At 44.9% G+C, this 17,271-nt stretch overlaps 1 protein-coding gene across 4 annotated transcripts in view; it reads right to left on the bottom strand.

Moving 5' to 3' along the window:
• Positions 1–17,271, bottom strand: part of LOC109886934 (myosin-11) — a 40,701-nt gene that overhangs the window by 3,390 nt on the left and 20,040 nt on the right. For all 4 annotated transcript variants that reach the window (XM_031831912.1, XM_031831922.1, XM_031831907.1 and 1 more), the window contains 33 exons: positions 16,196–16,288; positions 14,273–14,336; positions 13,533–13,631; positions 12,964–13,107; positions 12,371–12,466; positions 12,036–12,154; positions 11,666–11,818; positions 11,274–11,447; positions 10,871–11,044; positions 10,643–10,757; positions 10,214–10,407; positions 9,462–9,583; positions 9,174–9,243; positions 8,804–8,964; positions 8,391–8,499; positions 8,128–8,259; positions 7,690–7,896; positions 7,377–7,514; positions 6,975–7,098; positions 6,500–6,671; positions 5,973–6,185; positions 5,589–5,733; positions 5,078–5,284; positions 4,715–4,819; positions 4,352–4,504; positions 3,793–4,041; positions 3,296–3,508; positions 2,844–3,056; positions 2,485–2,646; positions 1,655–1,783; positions 1,454–1,542; positions 1,111–1,234; positions 29–154 (listed from right to left, as the gene is read on the bottom strand). In XM_031831912.1, the coding sequence (XP_031687772.1) occupies positions 29–154; positions 1,111–1,234; positions 1,454–1,542; positions 1,655–1,783; positions 2,485–2,646; positions 2,844–3,056; positions 3,296–3,508; positions 3,793–4,041; positions 4,352–4,504; positions 4,715–4,819; positions 5,078–5,284; positions 5,589–5,733; positions 5,973–6,185; positions 6,500–6,671; positions 6,975–7,098; positions 7,377–7,514; positions 7,690–7,896; positions 8,128–8,259; positions 8,391–8,499; positions 8,804–8,964; positions 9,174–9,243; positions 9,462–9,583; positions 10,214–10,407; positions 10,643–10,757; positions 10,871–11,044; positions 11,274–11,447; positions 11,666–11,818; positions 12,036–12,154; positions 12,371–12,466; positions 12,964–13,107; positions 13,533–13,631; positions 14,273–14,336; positions 16,196–16,288 (4,788 nt within the window). The remainder of the gene's footprint in view (positions 1–28; positions 155–1,110; positions 1,235–1,453; positions 1,543–1,654; positions 1,784–2,484; positions 2,647–2,843; positions 3,057–3,295; positions 3,509–3,792; positions 4,042–4,351; positions 4,505–4,714; positions 4,820–5,077; positions 5,285–5,588; positions 5,734–5,972; positions 6,186–6,499; positions 6,672–6,974; positions 7,099–7,376; positions 7,515–7,689; positions 7,897–8,127; positions 8,260–8,390; positions 8,500–8,803; positions 8,965–9,173; positions 9,244–9,461; positions 9,584–10,213; positions 10,408–10,642; positions 10,758–10,870; positions 11,045–11,273; positions 11,448–11,665; positions 11,819–12,035; positions 12,155–12,370; positions 12,467–12,963; positions 13,108–13,532; positions 13,632–14,272; positions 14,337–16,195; positions 16,289–17,271) is intronic.

Genomic DNA, 17,271 nt, shown 5'->3' with positions numbered 1-17,271 from the left:
CAACCCTAGTAAATCTACTATCTCTGACCTGGTTCTCCATCTCCTGCAGCTTGGCCTTTAGGTCCTTGTTCTGCCTCTCCATCTGCTGCCGGGCGCTCTCGTTCTTCTGGGAGGTGGTGCGCTCGGTCTGCAGCTCATTGTTCAGCTGGTCCACCTGAGTGTGAAGAGTGGTCAAGATGTGGTCACCGACGCAGGGAGTTCAAAACTTGGTCACTGAGGGTTAAAGGTATGGTCAATGTACGTCCAAGAGTTGGTCAATGTGTCTAAGAGGTGGTCAATGAGGGTTGAAATTGTAGTCAATGATGGTTCAAATCATGGTTGATAAAAGGTCAAGTTGTGGTTCTAGTGCAGGGCTGCCCAACCTGCTTCCTGGAGATTATTTTTTATATTTTTATTTCACCTTTATTTAACCAGGTAGGCCAGTTGAGAACAAGTTCTCATTTACAACTGCAACCTGGCCAAGATAAAGCAAAGCAGTGTGACACAAACAACAGAGTTCCATATGGAATAAACAAATGTACAGTCAATAACACAATAGAAAGTCTTTATACAGTGTCTGCAAATGGTGTGAGGTGGTAAGGCAATAAATAGGCCATAGTAGCAAAGTAATTACAGTTCAGCACATTAACACTGGAGTGATAGATGTGCAGATGATGTGCAAGTAGAAATACTGGTGTGTAAAATATCAAAAAAGTAAATAAAGAATATGGGGATGAGGTAGATTTGATGGGCAATTTACAGATGGGCTGTGTACAGCTGCAGCGATCGGTAAGCTGCTCAAGATAGCTGATGTTTAAAGTTAGTGAGGGAGATAGTCTCCAACTTCAGCGATTTATGCAATTCGTTCCAGTCATTGGCAGCAAAGAACTGGAAGGAAAGATCTACTGTCCTGTAGGTTCAGTCCAACCCTAATTTAGCATATCTGATTCAGCAATTGAAGGTCTTGTTGAGCAGCTAATTAGTTGAATCAGGTGTGTTAAACTAGGGTTGGACTGAACCTACAGGACAGTAGATCTCCAGGAAGGAGGGTTGGACAGCCCTGTTCTAGTGCGTTTAAGGTGGTCACAGTGTGTTTCAGGTCGTTAGGAGGAGGGGTCCTGCCAGTCTAACCTGTTGAGTGCTCTTCCTCAATCTGTCGTTGAGGATCTCCATGTTACTGCTCTCTTCCTCCAGCTCCTCCTCCAGCTGGGAGATCTTAGCCTCCAGACGACGCTTTTCATCAGACAGGGCTGACCTGGAAACAGCACACAGGAAACAGTCAGTCAAACAATGAATGCTCCTCTACATTACCACACAATGTTTCAGTTGCACAATGCTCCACTACACCACCTAATGCTGTGTTCAATTCACTGTTTCCAATTCATTCCACTCATTTGACTGTGGAAAATTGTGAAATACAAGAGGCATTATAATGCTGTTAACATCACATTCATTTAGTAAAGGTTCTACTTACTTTCCAGAGGTGTTGCTGGCTAGTTCGTCAGACAGCTCGTCCCGCTCAGCCTCTGCTTGTTTCCGTGCCCTCTCAGCAGCAGCCAGCTCCTACACACACACACACCGACAATAGCACTCTGGTCAAAAGTAGTGCACTATATGGGAAATAGTGTTATTTCACACTTTGCCATGCTATCTACAGTGAGCCAGGCTATGTTACCTCCTGAATCTGCATGAGCTCAGCCTCCAGACTCTTGGCCTTCCTCTCGCTCTCCTTGGCCGTACCCAGCACCTCTTCTCTGGCTGCACGGGCATCTTCCAGTTCCCTCTGGAAGTCCTTCATCTGGGCCTGGAGATGGAATTACATAGTTACATTATGAGGCATCATAAGGCTTTCATAATGCTTTATAAGGTGTGATGGGTTCCGACTTCTAAACTTGAAATATGAAAAATCCTTGTTCATGGTACTGAGGGAGAGAGGGGAATGCAGAACGGTTACATTCTGTCAGAACATGTTATTGATAGACATCAGGTATGCTATGGAAAGGAGAAGGGCTACAGTCTGGTACCAGTCAAGAGGACAGCCGTGAGTTGGGGAGGAGTGAGGAATTTGGGCCGAGGTCAGGTCAGATGAAGTGAGAAAGAACATGCGTCACTAAAGTCCCGTCTAGCAACAGAGATGTATTGGCTGTCCAGATGTGTAAAGGAGGGGACTCAGCATAGGAGGAAGGCTTAAATACCAGTGCTTGTGTAAATAAGTCTTTGTCCTTTCAGCTGTCTAACCAATTGGGTGAATAAACTTGGTCGGAGCGTTTCATAGTTGTCCATTAGGTTCTAAATAAACAGTAAAAACCTGTTAGTTTATGTCAAAGCCATAGCCAAACCTCGCACTAGCTGGATTCATTTTACACCATGAATGTCAGTTACATAAGGCTACATAAGACATGCTACATATGACTAAATAAGGAATAGGCTGCCATACTGCTACGTAAACACAACAGTATTACTGTAAGGTAATGTGTTACAGTATCGTCGTTCGCTCCAACTCACCTGGATCTTGCGCAGCTGTTTGACGGCCTCGTCGCGTCCCTTGTTGGACATCTCGATCTGTCCCTCCAGGTCCTTCATATCTCCCTCCAGCTTCTTCTTGGCTGCTGCCGCCGTGGCTCTCTGCTTCCTCTCGTCCTCTAGCTCCGTCTCCAACTCACGCACCTGGTGAGCACACATTAAGAAAGCAATGGTTGAGCACAAGCTCAATTCAGCAACATGTGTTGCTGTGAATGTGTGTCAGTATTGTGTAGCTCAAGAGTGGCTTGAACACCCTGGAGAGTTAATCCATGAACCTACTACTCTTCGGTGTAAAAAAAATTGTGGCTTTTGCTCTTTACAGTTTTTCCTTCTTTCCCTACCTGCTTTATGAGCTGTCTCTTCTTCTCCTCTCCCATCTCATCACGTCCCACCAGGTCCCTGTCGAACTGGGCCTTCAGGGCCTGCATGTTGACCTCCAGACGCAGCTTGGCGTCCTCTGCAGCCTGCAGCTCGTCCTCCAGCTCCTCCAGCTGGGTCTTCATCTCCTCTACCTGGGCCTCCAGCCCACGCTTCCCCTTCTCCAACTCATGGACCTACGGATGGGATGGAGGGGTGGGTGAGAAAAGGTTGTGGACATGCCTGCCACCTACTGGTGGTTTAAGAATATTGCCATTTAAAAAAAAGTGATTAAACCTAGTCCTGGATTAAAAATCAGGCTCAATCTCCATGGAAAGAGGCTAAATTGAAAGATACTTTTAGTCCAGGACTAGGCTTGATCGGTAACTGGCAAACTGGCCCATAGATTCCAGAGAAGTTGGTTGTCCACACTCACACTCTTGCCCACGTCGTCCTTAGAGCTGACCAGGTCTTCCATCTCAGTCCTCAGGGACTTGTTGGCTCTCTCCAGCTCCTCCCTGCTCTCCTGGGCCTCCTCCAGAGCACGGGCCAGAGACAGGGCCTTGGTCTCCTTCTCCCTGGCCTCTGCCTCAGCACGGTCCCTCTCATCAGCGTACTTACTGGAGATGGTCTTCTCCTCGGCCAACATCTGGAAGAAAGAGGGAAGTGGAGAAGGTAAGTTCAGACTTAAGTACACGGCAGAGAAAGTAGTTAGAGAAGTCTTTTTTTGTTGTTGCATGATTTAAGTAAATATTTTCTCCTTATTTACATTCTCCTACTCCCTGTTTATCTTTAACATGAATCACAATTGCCCTTTGATTAGTGTCAGCATTTTGATATGTCTGTTGTACCAGCAGGCAAAACTGGTTGGCATTGTGTCATTTCCATCCCCATGTTATGTCGACCAGTTTTGTAGTTGGTTGGTTGACTGACCTGGTCAAACTTCTTCTGCTTCTTCTCCAGGTTTGAGACGATGGTCCTCTGGTTGTCAAGGTCCATGAGGATGTCCTCTAGCTCCTGCTGCAGACGGTTCTTGGTCTTCTCCAGCTTGTCGTAGGCAGAGGCCTTCTCCTCGAACTGGGTGTTGGATGCTTCCAGGTCTCTCTGAAGACGCTTCTTGCTCTCCTCCAGGAGCTCATTGTTGCCGGCCATTTCTTCTAGCTTCTTCTTGGAGTCTGACAGCTGGTGATACAAGGAAAATAGTGTAAACAAGTGTATAAATGTACTTTCTTCATGTTTTCATTATTTGTTCATTTAACTGTTATTTTACCAGGTTAGTTGACTGAGAACACCTTCTCATTTCCAGCTAGTCTTCATTTTAAGTGGATGCTGTATTTGACTGTCCCAATATTAACTCCGAATGACCACTACAATCTCTTGTTTTGGGAACATAACGCACAGGTAACAAGATGGATCTCTTCACATGCAGCATCCATCTCAATGAGGTTTTACCATTTGACTCCTGTCTCTGACCCGGTGTGTGAACTCTGACCTGTATGTTGAGGGTGGACACGTGTCTCTCCACGTTCCTCTTGGCCTCCACCTCCTCCTCCAGCTGTTCCTGCAGACTGTTGCGGTCATCCTCCATCTGACGCAGCTTGGTGGAGAACTGCAGCTTCTGACGGGTCTCCTCAGCCAGCAGCTCCTGAGGAGGGCAGAGACAAGGTCAAAGTTCAGTATCAAACGCCAAACAATGAGCAATAAGTGCTACATACAGGATATCATAAACCAGTATTGAACCACACAGAGCAGTTACGGTGAGTCCTTTTGGTAATTTCTCACATTTCACTTACAATGAAATGTTAGCTTGCATGAATATGCAGTACAGAATAAACAGGATGTATTGTGTGTGTACTTGTGTGTCTTGGACTTGGGCACTGAGGGTGGAGACATCTTTGCTCAGCTTGATGTTCTTCCCCTCAGCTTCATTCAGGAGGTTGGTGACACTCTCTAGTTCAATCTGTGTAGAGAAAGAGATGGGATATTAGTCAGCATCTCATCTAGCTAGTGAATCTTGTCTTATTTCTAATGGACTATTTAATCCAGTCATCTATTGCATTGTGCGTCATTCTACATAACAAATATCATTCTACAAAGAATAGGGTCCCTGTGTGGGTCTATGGGTGTTCCAGCAGGTCCACATTTTTTATGAATTATGGCCATATGGGCTCTGTGTGATGACGTCATCATTGTGCGACCCCTCATCGTCGTCACTCACAGTGATCTTGGAGCAGCGCTCTCCCAGCTCGCCCTTCTGCTTCTCGCTGTCGGTGAAGCGCGCCTGCAGCTCGTTCAGCTGACCTTCGACCTTCCTCTTCTTGTTCTCCACGTCCTGTTTGGCCGTGGTCAGGGAACGCACCTCCACCGTCAGCTCCGACGTCTCCTTCTCCAGGGCCTGCTTGGCCTTGTCCAGGTTCGACTTCACCTGGGGGACACAGAGAGGAAGGGGATTCAACCAGTAAATGGAAATACTGTATAATGTAGGTAGGCCCACACAGCATCTAATACATATGGATTTTTCCGTATCCTGAAACCAGAGTGCTTATACATAGAGCTTCCATAATAGAACGGTAAAATGGATCCTGTTCTGTGGAAGATGGATTCATGCACACATTAAGTTTTCATATGCTTCAGAATGTAGTCAGTCACGCCAAATCTGGCCAGTGAGATGATGCTATACAATCAGATACAGAACTTTGGGCACTTGTAGTGTAGCTACATTTCCTTACCCGTTTGGACTGCTCCAGCTGCTCTGTGAGCTCCTCTACAGCCTGTGTGTGTTTCTGTCTCATCTCCTGCACCTGGGCCTCGTGGGTCCGACCCTCGTCATCCATGGCCTTCTTCAACAGGTTCACCTCCTGTTCTCTCTTCGCCCTGCAGAGATGAGAGGATGGATGTTGGTGAAAGAATGAATGGATGGATGGATAGATGAATTGCATGAGTGATTGAATAGACCAAGTATTACCCTAAACTGTATGAATATACAGACAAATGACCAAAATGGCTACGTTCCAATGTCCATACTAGCATTCACTAAGAATATATTGCTTCCTACTAAGTGGTATGCCAGTGTGGATATTGGAACAGAGCCACTGCCTAGTATTTGTACTCACCGAAGCTCCTGCTGGGTAGCGGTGCTGTCAAGTGTATCCTCCAGCTCAGACTTGAGGGCCTCCAGCTCCTCTCCCAGGTCCCTCCTGGCCTTCTCAGTCTTGTTCCTGGCCTGGCGCTCTGAGTCCAGGTCCTCCTGAAGGTCTGAGATGTGGCCCTCCAGCTCCCGGATCTTCTTTAGGGCATTGTTCTTCTGGGCCATCTCGTCCTCTAGCCTAGGGGAAAAAGGTGAACATTGATGAAAATTGAGGAACATTGTTTATACGTTGTTAATACGTTGTTTGTGGATGATTTCAAGATAAAACTTATCACTAATAAAAGGCATATTCTGAGCAGATGCTAATATCAATAGATGGCACTGTTACATTTGGTGCTGTGTTTTAGAGGTCATATACAAGTGTAATGTGGACTTTATCACAGTATCATGTGAGGATCTATAAAACAACTGAAGGGGGCTCAAAAGGAAAGAATAATGAAAAGTGACAAAATTACTAAAAATAAATATCAAAATCCAGTGTTTGTTGCCCACCTGGCCAGAGCAGCCTGTAGCTCCTCCTCCTTCTTAGCCAGCTGGGCTTTGAGCTCAGCGATCTGGGCCAGCAGGTCAGCTATCTGCTCCTGGAGGTCGTTAGACTCCGCCTCCAGCTTACGCTTTGCTTTGTCCAGCTCCTGCCGACCCTTCTCCTCCTTCTTCAGACGGACTAGAGGACAAAAGATAAAGAAATATATGGAAGGTTACTCTATGATGAAGATGTGTGTAGTGGCTGAACAGCTTCAATATGTTCTTCAGACAAACCTAAGGACAACACAGATTGGTTACGATATAGGATGCTCCTGTATGGATATGGCTAGTTTTTCCTGGTCAGGTCACATGTCAGGAAAACCCCCAAAGCCACTATTTGTAAGGTCAAAGATGTGCATTGTTGCTTGATAACTGAATAGGTGTGGTATCCATTGAGAGTGGTTTATTTGATGTCTGGACGGGGTAAAAGATTGATACGAACCCTCAAGTTCAGAGATCATCGACTCGTGTTTGTTCTTGAGCTTGGTCAGGTTTTTGGACTTCTCTTCCTCCTCTGCCAGGTTGGAGCTGAAATCTGCTAGCCTCTCCTCCATTAGTTTCCTCTCCTAAAACAGGGTAAACACAGTGTAAATCCTAAACATACCCCAGCTTTCATCAAATGCCGATTGAGTGGACAAATGGAAAACAGGATCAACTGTCATTATCAAATCTTCATTGGACTCATGGGCCTAGAGACTGCTTATTTTATGATGCTTGAGACATAATATGGTAATTGACACACTAGTCTCTCTTGATAGACGAAAACACTAAAATGTTCCTTTAATGGCCCATAGCCTTGACAATATGTCTCATATGACACCTGAGACATGGTACTATAACTGACCTTTAACAGCTTGGTGTTGTGGTCCTCCATCACTAAGACATCGTCCTCTAACTTCTTGATCTTGCCTTCACATGCTACCTTCTCCAGCTGCAGCTTCTGACGGGCATCCTCCTCCTCCTCCAGATGCTCCTCCAGGTCCTAAAAACAAAAAAAGAAGAACTGAACTGCCAAACTTAGGATTCAAACCAGCAACCCTCTAACCTACCACCATGACTTAACATGACTTTGTATTGTAGAGTTCAGGGTGTGTGTTGCTTAGGCTTGTGCCAGTCAAGGTGAAAGACACAGAAGGAAAGCAAAAGGTCAAACAAACCTGCATCTGTTGCTGCATCTTTTTCTTGTCCACCTGCAGGGCCTGAGCGCGGTCTTCCTCCTCTTCCAACCTGGCCTCCATTTCATGGAGGATCTCCTCCAGCTCCTGCTTTTTAGCGGCCAGACGCACCCTCATCTCCTCCGCCTCTGCATACAGCTCGGTCTCAGCCTGCAGCTGCTCCTGCAGTGCGTTCCTCTCCTCCATAATCTGGATAGAAGAGGAGCCAGAGAAAAAGCAAAGAACTTAATAGAATGAAAAGTGTAGGGGGCCCAACACACAACCCTGTGGTACACCAAACTTTTGAGTTGATGTTTTTATTTCATAACACGTATGTAAATGCCAATACTTTTTTTGAGGTAATGAAAGTGGTGAAAAGGGTTACAATAGTAATTTAATTCAAACGAATATCGTTTCCTGGTGAATGAACCCTATACATACTGTTGTGTGTTTCAGGCTGATCTCCTTCAGCTCTGATTCGTATTTCACTGCAGACTCCTTGGCCTTCTGCAGCTCCTCATCCTTCAGGCCCATCTCCTCCTCCTGGCGGGTCACTTGCAACAGAGGCTTGACCTGCAGGTCAGAACAACGTGACTTGGTCAACACTGCATCCGCCACCAAAGTCTAAATCTGATGTCCTTGGTAAGTAGGACAGACATCAATTAATGGAGTGAGTTGAATAGTTCATGTTGTTGAAACTCTACCTTGGTGAAGAGTCTCCACCACTGCCAGTTCCTGAGTTTGAGGTAAGCAGCACAGTTCCTCTGAATCACCTTCATGGCCATCAGTTGCTGCTGTCTCTTAGCAAAGGCCCTGTTAGAACACAGGAGCGGAACCAACATTGACCACTGTAATGTAGCATTTATTGGCTCATAAAAGCAGTTTTCACTGATTCAGTTTCAATTGTGGACTGTGCTAATAACAGCCTACATAGTGGCACTTTCGGAACCAGAATCAGAAAAAGTCTGTCCTGGAAACGTTACATTGCGACGTCCCCTGAACTTTCGCTAACATTTAGGGGATGTTCCCAGGACAAAATGTTAGCTGGGTAGAATTGATATATAGACTGAGGGCTTTATTGTATTAAAGCAGTGTCAACACTGAGGCCATTGCTCACTTTCTGGCCAGGAAACCTCTAGCCTGGGACTGGAAGGCGATAATGACCACCGTAATCTTCAGATCTCTCTCCTCCTCGAGCTGGGCCAACACGCCGGTACGGAAGAAGATCTTACTCTGACCAATCCGGTACAAGTTGGGGTCCAGATCCAGGTGCTTAATCTACAGAACCAGGAAATGGGACAGAAAAGGAATGTGAGAAAAGGGGAATTAAGCTTGGTATGTGGCAGAGTTGGTACCAGTTGTTTTCTATCTTGGTACTTGGTGTCTTGGTAAAATTCCAGAAGAAGAGAATATGTCAGGCTGTTTTTATAGACTTGATATGATACATTTCCTGATGCTAGGGTTTGGAAATGGCTCCACTTTCTTACCATGAGACCACAAGCCTGTTTGCCATCCATGAATCCCTTGGGGATAGCACTAGCCGCCAGGATCTCGTAACTGTAGAGTGAAAATATTGTCTCTGTCTCAAAGTCTGATTGAAGAAAAATGTTTACCACAGGCTGTGTTTGATACATGCCAACGTTGAATGAACTGGATTGTAGGCATTAGTATAGCCTGGTTAAACCAGACTGAACGGTGAAACCATGGTGAGCGACAGTGTCCAGGCTGGTTTAACCAGGCTAAGGCAACAGATTCTTCCATTCAAGTCTACTCACCGCTGACGGAACTCCTGGAAGAGGATTCGGTTGGGGAACCCTTGCCGGCAGATACGGATGCCCTCCAACACACCGTTGCACTTCAGCTGATCCAAGACCAGATGGGCGTCCAGTTTCCCCGCCTGAGGACAACGGATCAGGATATAGCATTAATGAATATGATTACATTTGCTTTACATATTGTATACAAAACATCAATGTTACAAATACCCAAGCATAGCAAACACTAAAGTAAGGGCGAGATTATTTACGGCTCCTTACCTTACGACTAGAAATAAGTACATAAAGTTATTCTTTAGATTTGTACTAAAAAGTTTAAAGGTTGAAAATGGAAAAAGTAGAAAAAGCAGTTGGAGAAGAACACTCCCCACATAACTGGGGAAGAAACACTTAATTCCATTCAAATGTCCTAAATTGCCTTTATCAGGCAAACAGGGCGTCTTGCCGCTAATCTAATATGGTATTTTTTCCCCATTTTATAGAGGGAGTTGCTTGCACCTCTCCTCTGCATCAACAAACAACTACAGTTCAAAAGGATTGGCCCTACAAGGGGAACAATAGTGGTGAACTGAGGTAGGCTTGAATTGAATCAAATAGAATTCAAATTTAATCAAGTGGATTTCTTCACTCCACTTAGACACTGGCAACAGGGTGTCCACACTCGACTTGCAGCCTAATAGACCTTTATTCACAGCTGAACGTTCTATTGAACAATGGCCACATTGTGAGTAATGTCTATGCCTAGTGCCTACCCTCTTCTCGTGGTTAGGGATGATACATCTGACGAAGTTGGGCTGGGTGTTGTGCAGCGTGGTCATGAGCTTGGCCAGGGACTCCTTGTAGAGCTGACCCACGGTCCGGAACATGCCCTTCTTGGTCTTGGAGCCGCTGGGCATGGAGCTGTCGGACATCTTGGCCATGGTCTCCAGGCCCACCACGCGGTCCGCTGAGTCACATTCATGACAGAGGGGGTTTGTTTTAGGATTTGGGTTAGGTTAGGACACTGGCAGCCTGTATGCCAAACATGATACCAGTTGGCTAATAGTTCTGGTTACCACGCTTAGGAGGCAATATTTTCAATCAGAGCTAGTCACACAAAATGAAAGGGTATATGTATCCGTCTTGATACTCCATCTCGATGCTAAAAAGGCAACTGCTAACTGGAGTCCAGGGGAACTTACCATCTTTCCAGAGCTCCTGGATAAACGTGTTGGACGAGCCGTTAAGCAGTGCTATGACGTTGTCATTGAGCGGGTCCATGTTCTTTGTCAACCAATTATCAGCATTGTAGTCCACCTACAGGCAAAGCACCACAGTTCTTGTATTTGATCCCTGTGAGGATTGAACCCACAACCTTGTCCCTCTTACCCGCTTACTGAGCCGCACAGCACCACAAAGATGATAGATACCTTTCCAGCGTAGTGGTGCACAGAGAACACAGTCTTGCTCTTCAGCTGTTTGGGTTTGCTGAACTTGATGTGGCTGGCCTGGGTGTTCATGAGTTTCTCCACGAAGGAGACGTCTGTGGCTTTGGGGAACCAGCACTCCTCATCCAGCAGTGCCAGAATACCAGGAGGATTGTTCTGTGGAGAAACAGAATTCAAATAAATATTTTCCTGGTTTCTTAATATATCTAGGTAAGGTTTCCAGGACACAGATTAAGCCTAGCACTGAACTAAAAAGCTCTTTCAATGTAGAATCTACCCTGAGAATGCTATTTAGTCTTGGACTAGGCTTAATCTGTATCTATTTAATGTCTTGAAAGCATACATTTTACACCTAAAGAGTGTTTTTCACAGTCTTCCCACTCACCGGCCTCTCAATGAGCTCAATGCAGGGCTGCAGGTCCAGGCCGAAGTCGATGAAGCTCCACTCAATGCCCTCCCTCTGGTACTCCTCCTGCTCCAGGACGAACATGGTGTGGTTGAACAGCTGCTGCAGCTTCTCGTTTGTGTAGTTGATGCACAGCTGCTCAAAGGAGTTATCCTGCAAGAGAAGGGAGAGAAGAAGAATTTGAGTTTTCACCAAAGACAGTTTGGTGTGCCGCAGGGTTGTGTGCTAGGCCCCCCAAGTCTTTTCCTACATCTTAATACAACTTAATAGCTCAACTTTGACGTATAGCATGTATCCCAAGTCTTATCCAAGATATCGTACATACAACCCTATGAATCCTTCCATGCAATCATATGAATCCCCTCACTCACCTCAAAGATCTCAAAGCCAGCGATGTCGAGGATGCCCAAGAAGGATGCTCCCTGGCGTTTGGTCTTGTCCAGAGCCTTGTTGACCCTAGCTAGCAGCCAGCGGAACAGACGCTCGTACATAGCCTTGGCCAAGGCCTCGATGGCAAAGTCAGCCTGGAGGAAACAGAATAAAATATAGATAACTGAAAACTAAACATTGTTTTAAACTGTCTCAAATTCAGCCCAGCAGTATGGCCTATTCCTGGACCAAAAAGCACTTTTAGTGGAGATTCTCATTTGAATATGTTTTTTAGCCCAGGAGATCAAATCTGAGTCTGGGAAACAGGCGAGCAGGACTGTCTGAATTTCAGCCTGCCAAAGCAACATGTACCTGCTCTTTGGTCTGTGCTTTCTGTACCACCTCTCTGCCCACTTTGATGCGAGGTGTGAGGATGGCTCTGGTGAAGTCTACCACGTTGATGCCCTGGAGATGGCACACCTTCTGAGCCGCTGGAGAGGTAAGAAACAAAGACCCATTTCAGAAAGAAAGTAGATGTGATATTGTCCTACACATTAATAACATACAGCATGTACTACATTTAATATAAGTGGCATAATACATACCATATTCATAGCACAACATATAACATGTACTATACTATGTCAAATAACATAATATATACACATAACATGTGCACCATCTGCCATCACATGTCCTCATCTAACCTGTGTTGTCAGGCATGGTGGCCTGCTCCTGGTTCCTCTCCTTCTTGAACTCTATGTTTCCCAACTGCAGCACCGTGGAGCACACCTTCAGGATACCTAGAGGACACAGACAGAGAGTTCAGGTCAATTACAGGTCAGCCTAGCTAGTCAGTCACCATTAGCCATCTAAGATCTGCACACCTAGTTTACTGTATTTGACATGCTGATGTAGGGCCACCGGGTTATCCTTACCATGTGATCTTGAAGAAAACACCCTAAACCCAAGTCATAGCCTGGTTATTCCTGAAAGTTATATAATATTTACAGTATAGTGGAACTGCCCTAGTAATAAAGAGTTTGTTGTGTTTGAATAGAATGGCACTGTGCTGTAGCCTACCTATCCCCTCATCCTCAGTGAGGCCCATGCTATGCATGGTCTCGTGCAGGACTTGTTAAGGTGATTGAATAATTGATTGATGTACCAATTCATTTTTTTGTTGATTCAATTAATGAACTACTTATACTCTTGTTCTCGGTGAGGCCCATGATGTTCATGAACATACGCAGGACTTTTTGGTTTGATAAATTGATTAATTTATTGATTGATACAGTACCGGTCCTCTCTTCCTCAGTGATACCCATGATGTTCATGGCCTCCATGGTCTCCTCGTACATCTCGTCGTCCTGCTGCCCCGAGATTGAGACATGGCCCGCAATCAGGAAACGGTAGGCGCTGAAGTTCTCCAGCAGAAGCTCCTCTGGAATGACAATGATTCAGTGTGTTCAATTTGGACAATTCTAGCTCTAAGTTCAATCATGTACAGGAGCGCATCTGGAAGAACAACGGTTGAGGGTTTTCATTGATGAAGTGGAGAGTTCTAGAAATTCAAGCTCTGTAGTATCAAGAAATAATCATATTTGATTGTGTACAGAATGATTCTGCTTCTGGTTGTCTGGGGTCAATGGGATGAAAAGTAGGACTTCCACAACTGCCCGTCCTGCACAACAAATTAAATCTCCTACTCTCCTCCACCATGACAATCAGGTTGATCAGGAACCCTGATCTATATCCAAAATGGCACCCTATTCCCTACAGAGTGAACTACTTTTGACCAGAGCCCTATGGACCCTGGTCAAATGTAATGCACTACCTAGGGAATAGGGAACACAACCCAGATCTTACCGCGTAGCTTGTCCTTGACCCCAGCCACCATGTAGTAGAAGATGTGGAAGGCTCTCTCAGTCTTGGCCTGTCTGATACAACGAGACTTCTCCAGCAGGTCTGAGAACAGCCGTTAAGGATATACATTCTAATGCTCTGGATGGAGTTAAGTTTATGCTTGAGAGGAAAACAGTCCAAAGAAACGTATTTACAAACAAGCTTGTCTACTTTGTCATCTTACATACACGGTGAACGATACACAGAATATACATTATATGACACTGGAGCTTCATTATCTCAATTTCTGACACGTTCTTGGCAACCTGTATGTGATAACATGGACGTTCAGCAACCTGTACCTACAGTATGTATGAACCTTTACAAATAGGGCTCTGCGCCAAAACATCTTTAAACAACATGACCCAAATACATAATTCCAACCTAAAAATTTCTCATCATTCCTTTCCATGGGAACTTAAGAGTTATTGGAGTGACAGCACTTTTTAGACTGTCAGTGTGCAGATGCCAACGACCTCCCCCAGTGTTTACCGTCGGTCACAGGAGAACCCATGACACTTCAAACAGGAATGTGTCAACAGTCCAATACTGCAGGTTTGGGTCTGGGTTCATGTTTACTGTTCAAACACAGGAGTCCCAGGAGCTTTTGTAGCCGTTTTCCCAAGGTAGTGAACACAAAGAACAGCTTTTCTGAACCTGGATCCCCCCGTTTAGAGTTAGTGTGTAACACAGTGTCAGGATACAGGTTTCAATGTTGGCTCCGACAATGTAGCCAGTCACATCAAAGTTGATGCGGATGAATTTACCCTAAAGGGAACAGGCACACCAGGATTACAGTAGGTCATACAGTGCCTTGCGAAAGTATTCGGCCCCCTTGAACTTTGCAACCTTTTGCCACATTTCAGGCTTCAAACATAAAGATATAAAACTGTATTTTTTTGTGAAGAATCAACAACAAGTGGGACACAATCATGAAGTGGAACGACATTTATTGGATATTTCAAACTTTTTTAACAAATCAAAAACTGAAAAATTGGGCGTGCAAAATTATTCAGCCCCTTTACTTTCAGTGCAGCAAACTCTCTCCAGAAGTTCAGTGAGGATCTCTGAATGATCCAATGTTGACCTAAATTACTAATGATAAATACAATCCACCTGTGTGTAATCAAGTCTCCGTATAAATGCACCTGCACTGTGATAGTCTCAGAGGTCCGTTAAAAGCGCAGAGAGCATCATGAAGAACAAGGAACACACCAGGCAGGTCCGAGATACTGTTGTGAAGAAGTTTAAAGCCGGATTTGGATACAAAAAGATTTCCCAAGCTTTAAACATCCCAAGGAGCACTGTGCAAGCGATAATATTGAAATGGAAGGAGTATCAGACCACTGCAAATCTACCAAGACCTGGCCGTCCCTCTAAACTTTCAGCTCATACAAGGAGAAGACTGATCAGAGATGCAGCCAAGAGGCCCATGATCACTCTGGATGAACTGCAGAGATCTACAGCTGAGGTGGGAGACTCTGTCCATAGGACAACAATCAGTCGTATATTGCACAAATCTGGTCTTTATGGAAGAGTGGCAAGAAGAAAGCCATTTCTTAAAGATATCCATAAAAAGTGTCGTTTAAAGTTTACCACAAGCCACCTGGGAGACACACCAAACATGTGGAAGAAGGTGCTCTGGTCAGATGAAACCAAAAATGAATTTTGGCAACAATGCAAAACGTTATGTTTGGCGTAAAAGCAACACAGCTCATCACCCTGAACACACCATCCCCACTGTCAAACATGGTGGTGGCAGCATCATGGTTTGGGCCTGCTTTTCTTCAGCAGGGACAGGGAAGATGGTTAAAATTGATGGGAAGATGGATGGAGCCAAATACAGGACCATTCTGGAAGAAAACCTGATGGAGTCTGCAAAAGACCTGAGACTGGGACGGAGATTTGTCTTCCAACAAGACAATGATCCAAAACATAAAGCAAAATCTACAATGGAATGGTTCAAAAATAAACATATCCAGGTGTTATAATGGCCAAGTCAAAGTCCAGACCTGAATCCAATCGAGAATCTGTGGAAAGAACTGAAAACTGCTGTTCACAAATGCTCTCCATCCAACCTCACTGAGCTCGAGCAGTTTTGCAAGGAGGAATGGGAAAAAATTTCGGTCTCTCGATGTGCAAAACTGATAGAGACATACCCCAAGTGACTTACAGCTGTAATCGCAGCAAAAGGTGGCGCTACAAAGTATTAACTTAAGGGGGCTGAATAATTTTGCACGCCCAATTTTTCAGTTTTTGATTTGTTAAAAAAGTTTGAAATATCCAATAAATGTCGTTCCACTTCATGATTGTGTCCCACTTGTTGTTGATTCTTCACAAAAAAATACAGTTTTATATCTTTATGTTTGAAGCCTGAAATGTGGCAAAAGGTCGCAAAGTTCAAGGGGGCTGAATACTTTCGCAAGGCACTGTATGTTACACAACGAGGTACCGTATACATCAAACTGTCAGATGACTGTTAAATAACACAAAAAGATATGGGTCATTATGCAAATTACGCGAATCAATAGCTTGAATGAATGAATTGATGAATGTAAAAGTGGACACTACTCGGTGACCCGCCTCAAATACTTTAGGCCTACGCCTCTGCGGGAAGGGGAACTCACAAATCGTGAAGAGTTGTCATTTTTGATGGTCTTGGCGTTCCCGAAGGCCTCCAGGATGGGGTTAGCCTGCAGAAGCTGCTTTTCCAGCTCCCCCTGGACAAAACAACGTAACGACAAACATTAAACTAAATCTGTGACATTCATTTGTAAATAGAATAGTCAAATAAAAAGGCTGGGACAGCGCAGCACAAGCCCTATGAAAGTCAATTGAAAAAAGAACATTTTCTAAAGATAGAAATATATATAAAAAAAAAAAAGTTGTTTAACAGTTTGGACTCCTATATCATCATCTCTACACTGTGTATATCTACACCGTGACTGGGCCTAATAGCAGTATAACTGAGCGGACATCACCTACAACTCCAGAACATCTAATCCCCTATTAGTCTCTATCCACTGAGGACACGTGTCCCACCAACATGATTTATTTCACTACCAATCTGCCTCAAACTGAGACAACTAGGGCCTGATTGTTCAAATGAGGCCCAGTAGAGTGTTTGCTGGCTGGGCCAGGGGAAGGATATGAAGAGGGAGTGGCTGGAGGTGGTAGATTCAGAGTGTTGCCGGTCTGGAGAGGGGCCAGAGCAGAGGGTGGCGATGGGAGTGTGTGCTAGTTGGTAGGCAGTGGGTCTGTTCCAGGTCCGCAGAGATGACAGGATTGTTATTTCTATAGAAAAGGTGCTTCCTAGAAATCTAATATTTTACATTTCTCTAGGCTTTGTACAGATCTGATAATATGCAGTTTGATCAAAGGGCCTGCGTTAGCTTACTGGCTGGGTCAGAGGCAGGCATACCTCTGTCAAACACACATGGAAATTTGCACAAAAACACACATACTGAACAATGCTCCTCTGGCTTAGGTGGGAGGGGGGGGAGCAGAGGATGGTTTAACCTCTCCCATCTTGACTAGCCGAGAATGATAGCTTGTTGTGGTCCTTACACCCGTTTTTTTAATGGGTGTTTTTAGACTGGAGAGTTGAAACCAGGACACTGTTGTGCAAAACCACAGGGCAAATGAATGTCAGTTAGGTAAATTATTGAACAGGAGTTCAGAGGTGTCTGTCACATGCCTTTCA

Source organism: Oncorhynchus kisutch, linkage group LG1 (genome assembly GCF_002021735.2).
Source record: "Oncorhynchus kisutch isolate 150728-3 linkage group LG1, Okis_V2, whole genome shotgun sequence".
Classification (NCBI taxonomy): domain Eukaryota; kingdom Metazoa; phylum Chordata; class Actinopteri; order Salmoniformes; family Salmonidae; genus Oncorhynchus; species Oncorhynchus kisutch.
Note: the sequence above shows the minus strand (reverse complement) of the source record. Positions and strands in the feature narration are given on the sequence as shown.